The sequence below is a fragment of the Lontra canadensis genome, unplaced genomic scaffold, assembly GCF_010015895.1.
Source record: "Lontra canadensis isolate GAN:19392208 unplaced genomic scaffold, GSC_riverotter_1.0 scaffold1, whole genome shotgun sequence".
Classification (NCBI taxonomy): domain Eukaryota; kingdom Metazoa; phylum Chordata; class Mammalia; order Carnivora; family Mustelidae; genus Lontra; species Lontra canadensis.
Genome location: NW_022630995.1, coordinates 123,293,438 through 123,311,952, shown reverse-complemented (window position 1 = coordinate 123,311,952; position 18,515 = coordinate 123,293,438). Strand labels below are relative to the sequence as shown.

The window sequence follows — 18,515 nt, the reverse complement described above, 5'->3', positions numbered from 1 at the left end:
CTGGTCTACAGCAAGGAAGAATAAAGCCAACCCCTAGAGAAAAGAAGAGATGAGATACAAAGTCTCCTCCAAGTGTTCCAGGAATATAGTATTCCAGAAACTGGCTCCAACCCCAGGCTGCTCCCAGTTGTTCGAGCTAGTGGAATTGTCCAGCAAGTCCTTTCTAGGCAAACTTCAGGTAGATTTCTGCCCTTGGTCATCAAGAGTCCCAATAAATACAAGCAGTGTTTCCAAAACAATATATGGAAAAGAGACTTATTATTTCTTAATTTTTTTGTGTGTAAGTCTTTGTACACAATGACACATTTTACTCCATAAAATACTTGAAACAGCTGAAGTTTACAAGCCCATTAAATTATGAAATGAGATAATGATTGTGTTAAGTGGTTATACTAAGGTATCAAGGGACACTGAGCTTCAATAGGAAAATCTTCTATGTACAATGTTACCGTTCAATTGAATTCACTTCTTATCTTAATGTTTAGTCTAATATTATCACAAAAATGGGTTAATAAAATTATTTACAGGATTAAGTCAGAGCACCACAGTGCTTACCTATATATATACATATACTACAGTAGGACTCTTTGTGTATCATGAAAATTCATAGAAAATTTTTAAAAAGACAGGCTGAGAAATCGATGTCTTCATAGATTTTTGCAGATTATTTTAATCCGATTCATCACTGCTGAAGTAAGAGCTGTCACAGTATTCAGCTGTGTAAAGGAACTTATGAATACTTGGGTTCATCTTCGGTATCCAGTGTCGGGGAACCAGATATGTTGAAAGATTAAATAAATCTACAAATACTTTGTACCTGTCACTGGAAAAACACAAATATACAGATGATGCAGATTTATTGACATGAAATATTTAAAATTTCTCAGATAATGATTTAGTATTTAATATTATGCTTCATTATACGTTATGTATTATATTTTGTGCATATTATATATGTAATATTAAGGAATTAAGGAATATTACCATTAAGATCACTTCCTTTTCATTCCACATCCAAAGTTCATGCCCATAAAACAGTATTATGTTGGTTTAGGCTGGTTCAGACTAAAACCCAGAGTCTTATGATTGTCATGCTACCTTCATGAAGATAAGGGTATGTTCTTGTTTCTGACTTTGAAAAGATGATATGCAAATTTCAAAAACATTTAAGCATACAAAATTCCTAGTTGTTCCTTAGAAAATATTTCCCACCTGAAAAGTAGCTGTCAGGTAACTGACATGAATGGATTAATAAATTGAAATACCAACTTAGATTCTTAGTAAATATCTACAAATGTGGTTTTAACATTCACAATCACTCTTGTGTGTGTTAGCCAACTGTTTTAACTGTTGCAGTTTTATAGAGAAAGAGCATTTGCCTTTGAGGTCGAATGAGAGCTCAAATTCTGCTCTGTGACTTGCGAACCCATGTGACCTTGAACAAGTTGTCTCAGTGTCTTGGTTCCAGACTCTGTAAAATAAAAACTACAAGCCCTTCCTCTGACCAGGCCTTTATGAAGACTTCATGAGACAATGGAACACTAGAAATGTTGCAAGTGTTCATTATTCCCACCATCCACTGATGTATAGGTCCATGTGGTACAATCATTGACTATTTCATGCTTACAGAATTTATCCCCAGGGAAAGAGAAAATAGGTGATGATCGTGAAAATTCAAACCAATGAATTTTATAAGTTGTTTAGTCTTGAGTTTGTCCCTAGGGAAAATGAAAATGTATAAAAAGGATGAAAAATTGAACCTGCATGTCTTATAACTGTCAATCTTGTAGTAACATTAGGAATGAAAACCATGTGCAACATGAATTTTGGAGACTAAGTGTGAATATCTAATTTGTTCTTGAGCTGATTCTCCCTTTCCGAGGGGCCTTGTAAGTTTCCTGGTTTCCATATGTATGCAACTATCTCTATCTCCATCTATAATGTTGGGAACAGTAAATAAATTAACAATATAAATGTCCCATAAATCTCTCTAGTGTGTTTTAAATGCTAAATAAATCTCAACCCATTTCCTTGAAAACACCCTCTGGGAACTCTCTGCAGTAGATGGGAGTAGTTTTTATAAAATAGAGTTATACCAGAAAGCAAGAAACTATTTTTCAGCTGTGTCATCCACCAGGCAAGAGGACTTTAGTGGAATGAATGATAACTGTTTGAATCTAGTCTGAACTTTTGAAAATGTTCCTCCCTGGATGAACTCTCTCATATCCTCACAAGTCGTGCGACCACAGGTACCATGTCCCTTTTCATCTCAGGATCAGAATTACGAAGTTCCAAAATTAAGGATTTTTAAAATGACCTCTCTAATAGGAATACTTTAATCTAACCAGTATAAATGTGTTGTCAGGAGTTCAGATGGAAGCAAGTATAAATCACATTTCCTAGATAATGTAGGTAGAGAAACCAAAAATCAGTGATTCTAGCAAGAAAAACAGGTGAATTTCCCCCATCTTACCTCACTGTTGAGCGCAGGTACTGATAGCCAGAGGACCCACCAGTGCCAGCTTTGCTGCCCAGCATTCTGTGGACCATGCACACATGGTTATCTAGGCAAACACACAGATTAACTCCATGGATATTTTTCTGCCATTAGTTCTACAGTTTTCTAAAACAAGGGGTTGGTAATGATTATTACATCTGAGAAAAGCTTCAGCCCTTATCACTTAGCCATATGGAAGGTTTGCATGGGAGAACCAGATGAGACCAGTAGGTTGCCTGGCACCCGACTTGGTTCAGGCTATATGCATGTGACTCCATCCAACATAATGATGGACCAGCCTGTGGACACAACAGGGGAAGAGAAGGGCAATATTATGACTTTCACAAGCCCTCACTGCCTTTGCCTTCATGGGTCCCTTCCTCCATTTAAAGAAAAAAAAATACATATATATGTGTACATAAACATATATATATATATATGAATCATATTTTAAAATTGCATTGGCATAAAGATGAATAAGTTATGATTATATATGAAGACATTCTACTTAACCTAAATTTAATTTTTTCTTCTGATTATTAAATAAAACATTTTCATGGGCCCCCACAGAGAGTCTGGGCCCTAGGCACTATGCTTGTTGTGTATAATGGGTAAATGGCCCTGGGAGAGAATAAATGTTGGGTTGATTTTAAAAAAAACAGAACACAAAAAAACAAACTCATTCACCCACAAAGGGGGAAAGAAAAGATAGTGGGAAGGAGAGCAGACAGATGAAGAAAAGGAACAAAGGAACAGGATGGGAGGGAAGGATTATTGGGGTTGAGGTGGTAGTGCTGGAAGGGGTGGGGAGACTCACATCTCCACTTAGTCATGAGTGTGTCTATGTCCATGAGAGAAGTCAGCAGCTGAAAAGGCACCTGGAATCTAGGCTCTTCCCTAAAGAAGAAATAATAATGAAAAGAAATCTACTGAAGCAAACCCAATGTGTTCAGAGGCCATAAGTTTTATAATCTGTTGGCTCTGGAAACAAATGTCAACTTTGCCTCTTGAGAGCTATAGCAGCCCTGAATTATTCTCAAACTTAGTTTCTTCATCTCAAAAATGAGGATACTATTACTCAACTTATAGCATTTGTTTAAAGGGTCTAGAATATCCCATGTAATATATGTGAAGTGACCAGGCAGAATCACACCCAACATTGATTCTAGTTAAAAGGTAGACATAGGGGCGCCTGGGTGGCTCAGTTGGTTAGGCGTCCAATTCTTGGTTTCAGTTCAGGTCATGATCTCAGAGTCCTGAGATCAACTTTGCATCTGGCTCCAAGCTGAGCACAGAGTCTGCTTGATATTCTCCCTCTCCCTGTGCCCCTCCCCTCAACTTGTGCATGCTCTCTCGCTCTGTCTCTCAAATAAAAATACATCTTAAAAAAAAAAAAAAGTAGACATATATTCTACCTCAGATTCACCAGCTTCTTCTAGGAAAAACTCAAAAACAAAAATTGCTTTTAATTTCCTCTAATACATATTTTTTTCCTTTCTTCATCCATTTATTCAATACTCTCAGTACATTTTCCTCTTCAGATACATAAACTTGAGAGGCATAACTGAGCAGGATTTTAGGAAAAGAGTCAAAAATGTTTTGTTGATGTTTCTGAAGAAATGAATTTGAGAAGTTTTTTTAAAGATTTTATTTATTTGAGAGAGAGAGGACATGAGCCACAGGGAGGGGTAGAGGGAGAAGCAGACTCCCTGCTGAGGAGGGAGCCTGACTCAGAGCTTGGCCCCAGGACCCTGAAATCATAGCTGAAGCAAAAGCAGATGCTTAACTGACTGAGCCACCCAGGCGCCCCAGAATTTGGGAAGATTAAAAACTCAAATAAATACAAGAGGTCCAATAAACAGAGGTTTTGTTTTTAATGTTTGCTAGTGTGTTCTCCATTGTTCTGACACATTTAATTTATGAAACATGAAGATGAGGCCTTCATACACATGGAATGCGAGTATATGGACATTTAAGGGACACCTCATGCACTTTAGACAGTGAGGACAATTTTACTTGAAGTTGCAAAATAAAGAAGATAACAATTTATAAAGTTGTTTCCACTTTATCCACTTTTTTTAATTTCATAAAACAAAAATAACTACAACATCGTTTAATGATGGAAGATATTTTGTGACAGTTTCTGAGGTTGATTCAACTTTGGCAGTTTAGGACACTTAATGTCATATAATATACTGTAGAATTTAATAAAAAAGATATTTAATTAATTAGTGGGTGTATATATGTATATTTCTATCCACTATAGGAATAAAGTTATACTCCTACTATCTAAAAGACAAAAACTAATGAATCTTCACAATTATTTTCTAAGCTTCCCTCCAAAACTTAATGACTTTTTAAAACTATGATTGCAGTTTATAAGCTTTATACCTGATACATTATCTGTACCCACTCCTCAACTTCTGTTCTACTCTTCTATTTTGCTTTTACCTGTAAAAATAGATCATCAAGGCCCCCTGAAGTGCTCTGTATGACAGTCGTCTTTCACCTACAGGATACACAGTGAGTTTCAATTTAATGAGGAATTTAGGGAAGTCATATTAATTTGGCATCACCACCTTAAATAATTAAGTTTTATGTGTTTTTAGAAAACAATGTGTAGGTTTAAATTTTTTATTCCTTAGATTCAAAAAACAAACTAATATGTATATCTATATATGCATATATATATATGTAAACTTCAAATATATATAATATATATACATACTATATATATACACACTTTATTTATATAATACATATGCATTTAAAATAAAAATATATGCATTTTAAATTTTCAAAATCTTTAAGTATCATGCTAGGAGAACTTGATATAGAAAATACTTGACTTCTATGCTAAAATGTGTTTTTTCTAATTCACTTAACATTACTTAATTACTTAGAATCACTTGGCTTCAAGGAGTACAACCATTATATAAAATCTCATGTGTGTGTTCTACTAAAAGGCTTTGCTCTATCTGCAGAAAAGTAAGATTTTGCTATTCTTCACAGAAGTTGTATAGAAAACTGAGACTAACAACCTTAAAGTTTGTAGCATTTCACATTAATTTCATATACTGTTATGCCTTGTACCTATGTTAAAAAAAAAATTTTTACCTCTGCTTATTTGCAGAAGATTTCTAAATGCTTTGTAATAAAAAGTTCCAAATACAAATGAACACAAAAATTTCAAACATATAAAAGAAGAGTTAAATATGAAGGTATTGATGACACTGGTCAATGAACTTCAGAAAATAATAGCCTTACATTAATTATGCTAGAAAGTCTAAATATGTGCTCTCTCTGGTCTGCTTGGGAAACTGATTTCCTCTGCAAAGCCACCCTTGCCCTCATAATACTTATTCCTCTGCTCTCCACTACTGTACTGTTTACAATTACACTGTTTTTCTTCATTTCCATGCCTATTACATTGTGAACTAAATTGCAAAATCATATCTGATTTCTCCTGGTATCCTGCATGTCTGACACATATTATGAAATCTTCGGACTACAACATCTTTGAGATAGATTGGGCATGTAAACTTACCACTTAAGTTTATAACAGATAAAATTAAACCAGTTCTTGATTCTGTGAGTGTAATATAAATTTTCATTTTATTTCATGGGCATGTAAGATTTGATATTTTGATCTCATAGTCATACATCCTGGAGAAAGGACCCTTAGAATAAAATACTCACCCTTACTATAGAGATGTTCATGACGTTTCTCATCAAATAAGGAGAGTAACACCTCTTTTTGTTTCTGAAACTCAGCCATTTGTTCCTCTTTTTCTTCTGACTCTTCCTTAGCCTTGGAGGAAGATATCACATTAATATCCCCCAAAGGGGGATTCTCATTTCATAGATTCTTATTTTGGAAAACATGTCTTCTGAGAAATAGACTCACCAGGAGCAGAAAGGGTGCACTTGGAATATTTACCACATCATCTAATACAACTTGAAACCTGTAGCTTATGAGATGGGTTTTCCTCACACTTACTAGTTCTATCCTTCTACTCATTTATATGACTTGTTAATCTCAAATATTATTTTCATAAATATCATGAGAAATGGACTCAGATGGACAAAACTGCAGATAACGACAAGTGACTGATAATGTTCTAATTTTAGACAGCTATTTTTTAAAACAGAAAGTAAAGTAATTCTACTTAGGAAAAAATAAGAGTTTCTAGTCAAAAAAACTATCCAATTAAAATTCTATATTCAGTATTATATATTGTAAGTATGATTTTTTAGACTTTTTCCACCCTCAGATATTTTTTTCATTTGCTATCTATTGATTCATTTAAGGAAATTCTTATAGTTCTGCCTACTACATATGTTTTACTTACAACTCAATTCAGCTGAAGCAAAAATCAGTTAAGTCAATTATTTTTAGTTTGAACAATCACTCATGTGAGAACTTGTAAGCACATTATTATCAATTAATTACTCATTTATTTAGTAAATGTCATGCTAAGGTAATAGAGATAAAATCATGAGCAAAAATTGAGTTCTCTGATCTCATGCAGTACATCATCTGGTGGGAATAAGACATTGAATAATCACCTAGTCATTACATTGCAAGTGTGGACAGTACAAAGCAGGAGCCATATAATGCCATGATAACTTACAGTAGTGAAGAGGTCAAGGGAGATCTTTTTGGTAAAGATATATTTATTTAAGAGAAAGAGAGAGAGAGTGCAAGGAGAGCGGCGGGGAGGGGGGAGAGAGAAAAAATCTCAAGCAGACTGCCTGCTGAGCAAAAAGCCTGATCCCAGAACTCTGAGACCACGACCTGAGCCAAAATCGAGAGTTGGATTCTCAACAGACTGCACAACCTAGGCGCCCCAGGGGGAGATCTTTCTGAAGAAATTCTCCTTGAACTTGAAGAATGGAACGAGTTACCTGGGGAAGAATATTTCAAGCCCAGAGAATAACATGAAAAAGATTCTGTGGTGATAAATTAAAGAACTAAATTCATCTTAAAGAAATTCAATATGGTTGGGCCACATGAGATCATGAATCACTTTGAAGAAAGGTTATGTTAAAGGTTTTTATCTTTATTTTAAAAACAATAAGAAGGAAATGCTGTGAAATGAGTAAGTGTGATGATTCGCACACCTGTACCCCTGGAACAAATGATACATTATACGTTAATAATAATTTTTAAAAATTTAAAAAATTAAAAAATAAAATACCTACTGTTAAAAAAAACAATAAGGAGGAATAAACACATTTCATGCAAAAGCAGAAAGTGATCAGATCTGCATTTTGAGAAGACTGCTCAAACTGTGATATGCAAAATAAATTGGAATGGAGTCATACTGGGGAGAAGTAAAGGATAGTTTAGAGAAATTATGAGACCAGGTGAAAAACAAGAGCAGTTTGTATTTGATTAAGAGTGATAGATAAAATGGAGGTACCTGAGAGCTATTCAGAAGGTAAAATTGGTAGGATTTGGTGATAAGTTGAAGAAGTGATTGAGGAAGAGGGAGGTGCCAACCATCAATTATACATTGCAGACTTGACAAATTAGGTGGTTTGTAAGGGGAAAAATGTCTTCAATTTGTAGAAGACTGAGTTGATAGGAGCATGGAAGGAGGAGGGAATTTTTTAAGTGTGGTTTTATGGTTATGTTTTTGAGAGGACCAGGAGGAAATTATAAAGTAGGGTGTGAAATATGTTATTTGAAATTTAAAGAGCTATCTATGCTGGATATGAATGTTTGAGAATTATGGTTTAGAAGCAGATATTAAAACAGTGGGTATGAATGAGTCTATGTGGTGAGAGTACAGAGAGAGAATAAAAAGTGTCTAAGCCAATGCATTGGGAAATCCCACCATTTATCAGTCAGAGAAGAAAATTGAGCCAGTAAAGGGGACAAATCAAGACAATAAGGGCCAGAGAATTAAAGGAAGGCAATGTCATGCCAAACCAAGGGGAAAGAAAATATCCAAGAAAGAATAAGTAGTCATTATTGAATGCCACTAGGAGATGAAGTAAAATGAAAATGGCCATCGGATTTATATACCTAGAGGCCATCAGTGAATGAGGGGACAAGAAGACAGACTGGTTTGGGTTGAGAATTAGATGATAAAGAAATACCTATACTAACCATGTTCTAAATACCCTACAGATATTCACCTAATTTAATGCTCATAATAGTCCTACAAGGAAGATACTCTTACTTTCTATTTTACCATTGGTGAAAGTGAAGCGAAGAGAGTTTAAGTAACAGAAGAAGTTCCATGTCAGTCATTAAGGTATGAAGCTGGGACTTGAATCCATGCAGTATGACTGACTTAAAAGTACCAGCTTTAAGTACTACCTGATGCAGCCTTTCCAGATATAGAATTGGAACAATTCTTTCAAGAAATGTAGTCATGAAGAGAAGATGAGAAATGAAGAATCAACAATAACATTCTTAAGATGAAAGAAATTCAAACTGAGAGCCAGTAAGAAGGGCCCTGCAAATATGTGTGAGTCCTGGGAAAACTATATGGTTAAATATATTTGGTTGACTGGTCTTTTGTGAGCCTACTTCTGTCTAGAATTGGTCACAATATCCAATTTTCAATACAAGTTAAAAGGTTTATTAATCTGATATATTTACCAAAAACAAAATCTTATCTATAATGAACTTCTTAATTTAGTTTTTATGATATATAAATAAAATAAAATTTATTATGTAATTTATTTCTTACAGATACATTTATGAAAGGAAAATGATATAAGGAAAATGGAAGTTTAAGAGAAAATTGGAAATTTGTTAAATTCTCAATATTTCATCTGTAATAAACTTATATTTAGTTATGGCATCATAAATACCTGAATTCTTGTGAATTCTTCCTCCAGGCCCTTCACAATGTTGTTTTCAAACTTTCTCCAGAAGTTAAATCCATGTGGCTCTAAACCTGGTGTTCTTTCCAGCCATGCCTGAAGTATTTTTTAAGTAAATAAATTATGAAATTTAAAATATGTAAAATACATTGTGCCTAACATCTATGAACTTGAAACAGGATATTTTCTTAATTTTGAGAAACATATATCACGTGTTTTTTGTATATAAATATTATCTTTCCCTTCTATTTCATTTAAAGAACAGCAATTTATTATATTTCACTTCTTAATCTTTAAAGCAATCATATCGGTAAGTATTTACTCTTTATTTGTTAAGAAATAGATTATTACAGAAATCCTAACTTTGTTCTATAAATCTATGAACCTATCTAAATGTTGTTTGGATGAAGTCTTCTGGTTTATTCTCAAAATACCTTATGGCTTAGGAGCTGAAGGATGTAGGAGCATGGTATACTTAGCAACTTTGAAATCAATTAACAACTTGATTATTTTAAGAGTCCATAAGACTTTTTTTAAAAATGTACTTTAACTTCAGGAGAGTGAATATATACAAGATTTTTTTAATGTAAAAATGAAACAAAATTCATGCATCTCTGTGGATTCTCATTTAACCTATTTTTCATTTTGAAATTAGCTTTGTGATTCTTTCTTCCTCAGTCTTTATGAGTTGTTTTCGGCATTAGATACAACATATTAACCTAAATCCACATTTACAATACTGAGGGGATTAGTGTGCAGAGTAGAAGTCCCTAGAAGAAAATGTTAATTTGCAAAGGTTAAAAAAAAAAACCTCTTGTGAAGGAAATTAGGACCATATAATCTTTATTTAATAATTTACTTATGAAGAAACAGTAATCCTTTAAGACCTTTTATAGACCCATAGGGAATTAAGTTATGAAGAGAACAAATTCTGAAGACTATGCTCTTAGTAATTTAAGTTAATTGAGAAAAATACACAATGTATAGAACTGTTCAATAATGGAATATTTTAAAGAAGTAAACCTCATTTAATAATTAACTACACGCAGCTTAAAAATCAACTAATTAAATGTGGTTTAGTAGGCTTGTTTAAAAGAATTATTTTTTATAAGATGAAGTTATTAAATATTAACACAGCTGAGTATATAACTATTTCTGAAACTCTCGGGAGAGTTCTTTATAGTTAAATATTTTAATTAGTTGAGTTTAAGTATTATTATAACTTCTGCTTTTATTTACAATGAATGTGACAAAACACTTGAGTTTCAAAATTTTGATCTAACAGAAACTAAATTAACAAGACGTGGGAGTAAGACTTCAAAGATAATATTTGAGTATGTACCTCCACTAGCTGCAGTAGTGTTTTCTCTTGCTCCGACTTAAGTAGCAGTTCATTATCTTCTCCTTTGAAGTTATCACGATAATGCCTTCGGTTGTAAGGGACCCTTAAACTCTGAAGGACACCTATCTTGTTTTCCAAGAGTCGGAATTGCAAACTCTGGAAGCCTGATGCTGGAGATAAGTACTCTCTGGATAAATGGAGGAAGGCAAGAGAAGAAAAAGAAGAGGAGGGTTGACATTGTAAATCACTGTTATGCTTTCTTCTCTTGAAAGGTCCTCAGTTTTATTCTCTTAGGTATCACCAAGAACAGGGACACCACTGCCTAGAGTTGGACCTGCGATTTGATCTTCCTGGAGAAAGAAAATTGAGCCCCCTATACATCATTGTTGCTGTCAATTAATCAATTTAAAGATGGGAGTGTGTACACAGTGTGGGAAATGTCATATATGCATGTGCACATGTATATACATAAACACACATACATATATACACATATGTGTTTATGTGTTTGTGTACTAATTTTTTCCTGAGATAAAGAAACATGGACATTGTGCAATATTTCCTATTCTATAGTACTAAAAGATTCTTTATAGATTAAATCCATCCTAAAATTTATATTCTTGGATATCATGATTGATCTCACTATCTAGCATCATTATGAACACAATGAGATATTATCAGTAAAACAAATGAGATATTGCCTGACACAAAATAAGCAATCAAAAAATGTTATTACTTCCACCCCACAGTCACCCAAACTCTTATACCCTTCTATGTTTCCTTCATCTAATTGGTTTTAAGACTTCAATTTTTTAAAACTACATTCTACTTGACTATCACACATGTTTGAGACACTGCCTATTACATGATTAAATGCACCCAATGTTCTTAAGAAAAGCTCTTCTATGATTTTGGTACAAAAAACTTAAAAAAAATACATATTTATATGGCTTTGGCTACCTGGAAATGCAGTGCTAACATTTATAGTTCAATCCATAATTTAAACTGACACTTTTGCTGACAGGTTTCCTGTCAACTCTTGTTTCTCTTTTATTTTTAGTTTGAAATTTTTAAAAAATTTAGTTATATGTATTGTGTCAGTGATGTTGCCATTTTGATAAGTTATCTAAAATTCTTTTTAATGGCTTTTCAACCTTTGGGTAAGATCAAGCATAAAATCCTTTTTAGATAAAAACAGGGCACACAACAATGAATTGAAATTAATCGATCATATTATGTTCATATGTAAAAGTGAGTGAAGGAATATTTTTATTAACTTCTCAAATGCTTTGTGATTAAGACTCCTTCATGTTTGTAGTGACACAGTGTCAGTGGGACAGGCTTTTTATACAAAACACATGCTCCTCTTTTACCCCATAGGAATGAAAGGGTAAACGCACTGCCACCTTCTTTGTTTTTAAGTTAACAACTTTTTTTTATTATGTTCAGTTAGTCTCTATATAGAATGTCATTAGTTTCTGTTCTTTTTCTAAAGATTTTATTTATTTATTTGACAGAGAGAGAAATCATAAGTAGACAGAGAGGCAGGCAGAGAGAGAGGGGGAAACAGGATCCCTGCTGAGCAGAGAGCCCCATGTAGGGCTCCATCCCAGGACACTGAGATTACGATCTGAGCTGAAGGCAGAGGCTTAACCCACTGAGCCACCCAGGCACCCCTAGAATGTCATTAGTTTTTGATGTAGTGTTCAATGTAACACCCAGTGCACATCACAACATGTGCCCTCCTTAATGTCCATCACCCTTCTTACAAAGCCCCCAGTCCATACCTGAAGTCGTTGAAGTCCAAGGGCGTCATGGTTTCCAGGACGGAAAACTGCTGTACTAGTAGTTTCAGGATCACCGCCACCCGGTGCATCCGAGTAACAACCTTCAGCATGTTCCTTTCATCCCTGACCTGATGGTTAAGAAATGAAACATCAAGTAATCAATCCTGTTATCTGGGAGATACAATAGACTATCAACAACAGTGTACCTCTATGGACTTTCTCTATTTATTTTATTTTATTTATTTATTTGACAGATAGAGATCACAAGTATGCAGAGAGGCAGACAGAGACAGAGAGGAGGAAGCAGGCTCCCTGCTGAGCAGAGAGCCTGATGTGAGGCTAGATCCCAGGAACCTGAGATCATGACCTGAGCCAAAGGCAGAGGCTTAACCCACTGAGCCACCCAGGCGCCCCGAACTTTCTCTATTTTAAAGAAGAACGTGGGAATTAAAAATTGCCATAAACATATATTGAATTAATAGCCACTTTGAGTTGTGTGTGAAGACTGTCTGCAAAAGAGGAGTCATTTCTATTTCTTTAAAAAGAGAAAATTATATGGAAGCAAATGAGAGGCCAATTTCGGGAACACAGTAGCCACTGATGTCAAAGTAAATCTCTCCCTTAGTTGGCTTTGAGGAATAAAGGTTGAGGAAACATAGGCAACTTCTGGGTGAAGATTAAGCAACACCTGGATAAATCTGCTTTTTACCGAGAGCCTCAAAGTGGCCATTAACATAAGTGGGGAGAGTGCTCCATCCCAAGACCCTGGGATCATGACCTGAGCAGAAAGCAGACCCTTATCTGACTATGCCACTCAGGTGTCCTCTTTTTCTTTCTTCTACCACTCTCTTCTTCTTTTTGTTTCACTTTCCTCATCATTGTTCCTATCTCCCCATAGCAAGTATTCATTAGAAATAACTTCTTGAAAGAAAACACACACACACACACACACACACACACACACGAAATACAATTCTGGTCCTTATTATTTAAAGGATCTATATTAGCTATCTTGGCAATCTACCATCATATATAACAACTTTCTTTAAGGGCAAAAAAAAAAAATTGAGTTCTAAACAAGAGGACTGAAACTGAAATTTGAATCTTAAAGCAATGTGTAGCTCTAGGGTAACAGGCACTGGGAAAGTATGACTACACACTTGTCCACTCAGAAGGGTTTTTTAAATGTTTCCATTAAGTAATAATTCCATCATTTAGTCATAAGTTTTTCTAATTAACAGTATTCTACATTCTCAAAAAAAAAGTATAAATCCAACATTGTGACATGAGAACTCACATGGCCATTCTGAAAGATCTCTCGAACAGAATCTAATTCCCAGAGGATTTGCTTAAACCAGAGTTCATAAGCTGTAATGAGAAAAATCATTGTCCACTTGAAAGTTATGGTAGCATTTTTTACCATAATTATATAAAAGACAGAGTTAACACATCAAAAAAGAAATAAATGTAATTTTAAAACAATAAATACTAATATAATCTTATATTTATACTATAAACAAACATTAGTGTTAATGTTATGATAGTCTTCTTTCATTGAATGTTTTACTATGCCAGCCATGTTTTCTATATGCTTCATGTTCATTATTATTATTTTGACTTCTTTCAACAAATAAATTGTCTAGGTCTTTTAAGATATAGCACATAATCTAATTCCAATTTCCTGTGTGGAAGTTGGAGGTTTATGGGAAAGCAGAAGTGACACTCATCTCCATTCTATACTGAGATATTAATAATCACTAACCTGAAGAATATGACAAAATTTTGTTTTCTGGATGCTTAGAATATTATGGAGAGGACAAGCTTGTGAATAGCCTAAAACTTCATTGTATTTATCTATCTCCCTGAGTACCTAGCACAGTGCTTGCATAAGATAAACATTGGGTGATCATTTTTTTTTTAATTTTATTTATTTATTTGACAGATGAGATCACAAGCAGGCAGAGAGGCAGGCAGAGAGAGGGGGAAGCAGGCTCCCTGCTGAGCAGAGAGCCCGATGCGGGGCTCGATCCCAGGACCCTGGGATCATGACCTGAGCTGAAGGCAGAGGCTTAACCCACCGAGCCACCCAGGTGCCCCAGGTGATCATTTTATGAATAAATGAACTAAATAGCCAGTGTAGTCATTATATGAGCATAGAATATCAAAAATCTTAGAAATATCTGGTGCGTTCTATTTGGTGCTATTGTATGGGTAAAGGCTATGGCTAAGTGGAGGAATCAGATCATAATTTTAAATTATATTTAAGAAGACTTCCAGGAATCTAATTTTCATATCTGGACCAAGAGAAAATCAAATATTTATTAATCAGTTTCTGTATCTTTTTATTCAGGTTTAACTTTGTGTGACTAGTTCCATGACCCACTGACCATGTGTCATAACTGAAGGATGGGAAGACAGTCTCCTTATCAAATCATGATAGTTCCCATTTGTTGTATGCTTATCTTGTGCTAAGTGCTCAATGAACATTAGCTCATTTTATCTTCACAAAACTCTATAAATAAGAAGATAAAATAATTGTCTCCATTTTACAGATGGAGAAATAGAATTATTGCTCAAGAAATCTGATCAAGGCCACATAAATTTACAGTGGTAGAGAGAGGATTCTAAACAATTTTCTGATTCCAAGTATGTGCTACCCTGCCATGATTCCTCTTCTATTGATTTTTGTCTTAGCCTAAATCACCAATAAAAATGTAAACATGAAAACAGGAGAGGTAATACATCAACTCAATTATTTTCCACCTTCATCTTTTTACTCCAAGGAGCTGATCATTTTAACCAGTCAGTGTAGCAAGCAACCAGTTGAGGAAAAGACACAAAGAACAGGTAGGGAAAGAAAAAATGTCTAGAAATGGAGCACTGACTAGTATGAATTGTTGGACCTGGTCAGACAGAGGACGCTATTATGCCTCCAACAATTTTAGAGTAAATCTTAATATGCTGGGGTCACAGACCTCTTTAAGACACATATTCATGAAATTCTGCGCACAATTTCAATGAGTCAGGTACTTTCCAAACTCCTGAAATCATGGATTCCTACATTAAAAACCACTGCCCAGAGGTAAGAAGTCTGGAGAGAATAAATGCACACTTTAGATAAATTTCATATTTTTGTTTAGTACTAGATCTATATATAATTATGTAAAGTCACAATAAATTTGAATGTCTAATTCTTGAAAATATTTTATTTATTTTTGGGGAGGGGGTGGGGCAGAGAAAGGAGTAGAGAGAGAACCTCCAGCAGACTCTCCACCCAGCAAGTAGCCTGATGTGGGGCTCCCTCCCACAACCCTGAAAGCATGATCCAAGCTGAAATCAGGAGTCTGAGAGTTGGTCGCTCAACCAACTGAGCCACCCACACATCCTTTGATTTAAAGTTCCAAGCTGAAAAACAGTACCATCTTATCTTGCAAATTCCTTGTGAATTCCAAGAGATAGAAAGTTCCCTTGGATTTAAGAAAGAGCTAAACTTCTACCTGATCCAATTAGCAGTGAAGTAACATAAAGAAGACTTATAAATTCTAGAGGGATGCCTTATGAGAATTTACCCAGCAGCAAAATATTCTGAAGTGTTTCTAAAGGAAGTGATTCCTTGATCTGTCAGCATGCTTTCCTCATTATCATCAGGAAATGCATGTGGAATAGTTACCATCCAATCTTTTGTGCAACTTACCTTGATGAGTTATGATAAAAAGATGTTCATCGTGGATTTTATTTCCTTTTATTTCACTTTGAAGTTCCTGTGCATTCAAAACCTTTTCCAACTTTAAACAAAACAAACAAACAAACAAAAAAAGACAGACTAATTTTGTATAAACTTCCAGTTATAGGTTGGACAAGTTATAGGGATCTAATGTACAGCACAGTGATTATAGTTAATAAACTTTATTATATTCTTGAAAGTTGCTGAGCAAGTAGGTCTTAAATGTCTTCACCACAAAAAAGAAATGGTAATTATGTGATACAATGCAAGTGTTAGCTAATGTTATGGTGATAATCATTTTGCCATATATAAGTGTGTCAAATTAACATGTTATATACCTTAAGTTTACACAATGTTCTACATCCATTATATCTCAATAAAGCTGAAAATTTTTTAAAAAAAGAAAAATTAATTTTGAAATTGTAAATCTTATTTTTAATCAATTTTAATAAGTAGAATACAATATCGAAAAAAAATCCCCAAATTCCCAAATTCCCAAATTCTCCAGAAGCAATCTTTTAAACAATTCATGAGTCTTAATCACAAAGAATGAGTTAAATTTATGATTTTTATTCTTTTCAGAACAACTTGTATTGGGTAGGATTCTACGTAACAAATACAACTGTACTCAGCGAGAAATCCTAACCCTTTTATCTCTTGAAATGAGTATGATAAAAGCTTGGTAAGTTACTTAGCTCACTGTTTATCTTCTACTCTTTTATCCCCCAAAGAGCCTATTCTAAGAATATTTTAACATTCTTTATCACCTCATCCCTAGAAACCCATCAATGGAAGCATCAAAGGCTCTAAACATTTTACTTCTTAAAAAATATAGAGGACAAACAGGCCACATTTATGGTCTCCAAATACTGCATTTGTAATATCCTTCTTGCATTTACTAATGATTTCAAGAAAACATGTGTCTTCAACATTTCTACTTTCCAATAAGGGATTTAAAAAACATCATCTTTTTGGATACATTTGCAATGATCCAGGCTGGGATATACAGACCATGTCCTATCTATGCGAGCTGTGCAATGTCTGCCAGTTATCTCCACTTTATCTTATCATTTATGCTATTCTGCTTAAGATTCTGCACTCTGCTTGGACCGTACCTCTGTCAGAGAGGTGAATTTTCATATAGGAATCACCTGAATTATGCTAACAAAGGTTGAAAAGCATACATCTGTGTCTTTACATCCAGAAAACTTTTTGGTGATTGAGAAAAACAAAACAAAACAAAACATCCAAAACATGAAAATGTCACTTTGCAGAATTTATCACCTAACCGTGAAAGCTAAGCTCTACCACTTACATGCAGGTAGTTTCCGTAGATAAGTCCTCCTTTGCTGGCTTTATTCACACCGGTTTGTGATTTGTCTTCTTCATTGCCTTCTATGGATAATTTTTTAAAAGCCCCTCTGCAGATTTAATAAGGGAGAAGAAAAACAGGAGATCTTGAGAAAGCATAATAACTAATAAGATGAAAGATCAAAATTCTCTTGCTAATTGATTTTAAAGGAGATTTTTAACAAGAGAAGAAGGATGGCAATTTTGAATGTTTTTGAAATTCAGAAATTGCAGTGTTCTTATTTGGCATTTCTAAGATCCTGACCATGCTTCAAATAGAGGTAAATACTCACCCAAAGTTGTTTCCTAAAAATGGGCACCCACTCATGGTGAAAACGCACCGTCTGTGAAGCACTGAGGTTTGACTTTGGAGCGATGATATCATTGACCTTCCCAGATGTTCTACAGCTGCCTTTTATCTCTCCTGCTCTCTCTGAGCCAGCCAATCAGCCCTCCTGTGTGCTCTTAGGTAGGCTCTCGTTTCAACTGGGACAGAAGCTGAACTCTGTAAACTTTGGAGAGGATCCGTGTTGGGGACAGTATGTTTGCTAAAAGATGTGAGCATTCTGCCAGACCAAATCATTTGACTAGCTAAGTTCTGCTTTTATATACAAAATAACAAACATTAAATAAATCAACAGAGGCCAAATTTAAAAAATGACATTGAGTTATTCTATTCCAAGGACACGCTTGGCATAGTGTTAGCATATATAATATAGTGAGCTTGTAAAAAAACAAATATTTAGTCTCTCAGTTTCAGATTGGGATATTCTTGTAACTACTAAGCCAGCAGCTGACCTGGAGCGTGACAGAGGCAGGGTTCATGTACAAATTCCATTTCCATCTCATTTTTACTGTTCGTCTGGCCTAAATCTCATCTAATTAGCAGCAGTTGGGCTGCTGGTTTTTTTTTTTAATTTTTTTTAACCTTTTCATTTGAGAGAGATACAGAGACCGAGTAAGCACAAGCAG

At 34.6% G+C, this 18,515-nt stretch overlaps 1 protein-coding gene across 1 annotated transcript; it reads right to left on the bottom strand.

Annotated features, from left to right (window-relative positions):
• Positions 1 to 260: 260 nt before the first annotated feature.
• On the bottom strand, positions 261 to 17,954 carry TDO2 (tryptophan 2,3-dioxygenase). Its single transcript, XM_032862956.1, has 12 exons — positions 17,837 to 17,954; positions 17,509 to 17,614; positions 16,164 to 16,254; positions 13,767 to 13,837; positions 12,470 to 12,597; positions 10,683 to 10,869; positions 9,329 to 9,436; positions 6,197 to 6,308; positions 4,949 to 5,006; positions 3,315 to 3,394; positions 2,474 to 2,564; positions 261 to 823 (listed from the first exon to the last, which is right to left on the bottom strand). The coding sequence occupies exons 1-12, from the start codon at positions 17,926 to 17,928 to the stop codon at positions 670 to 672; spliced, it is 1,278 nt and encodes a 425-aa protein (XP_032718847.1). The 5' UTR covers positions 17,929 to 17,954; the 3' UTR covers positions 261 to 669.
• Positions 17,955 to 18,515: the final 561 nt, after the last annotated feature.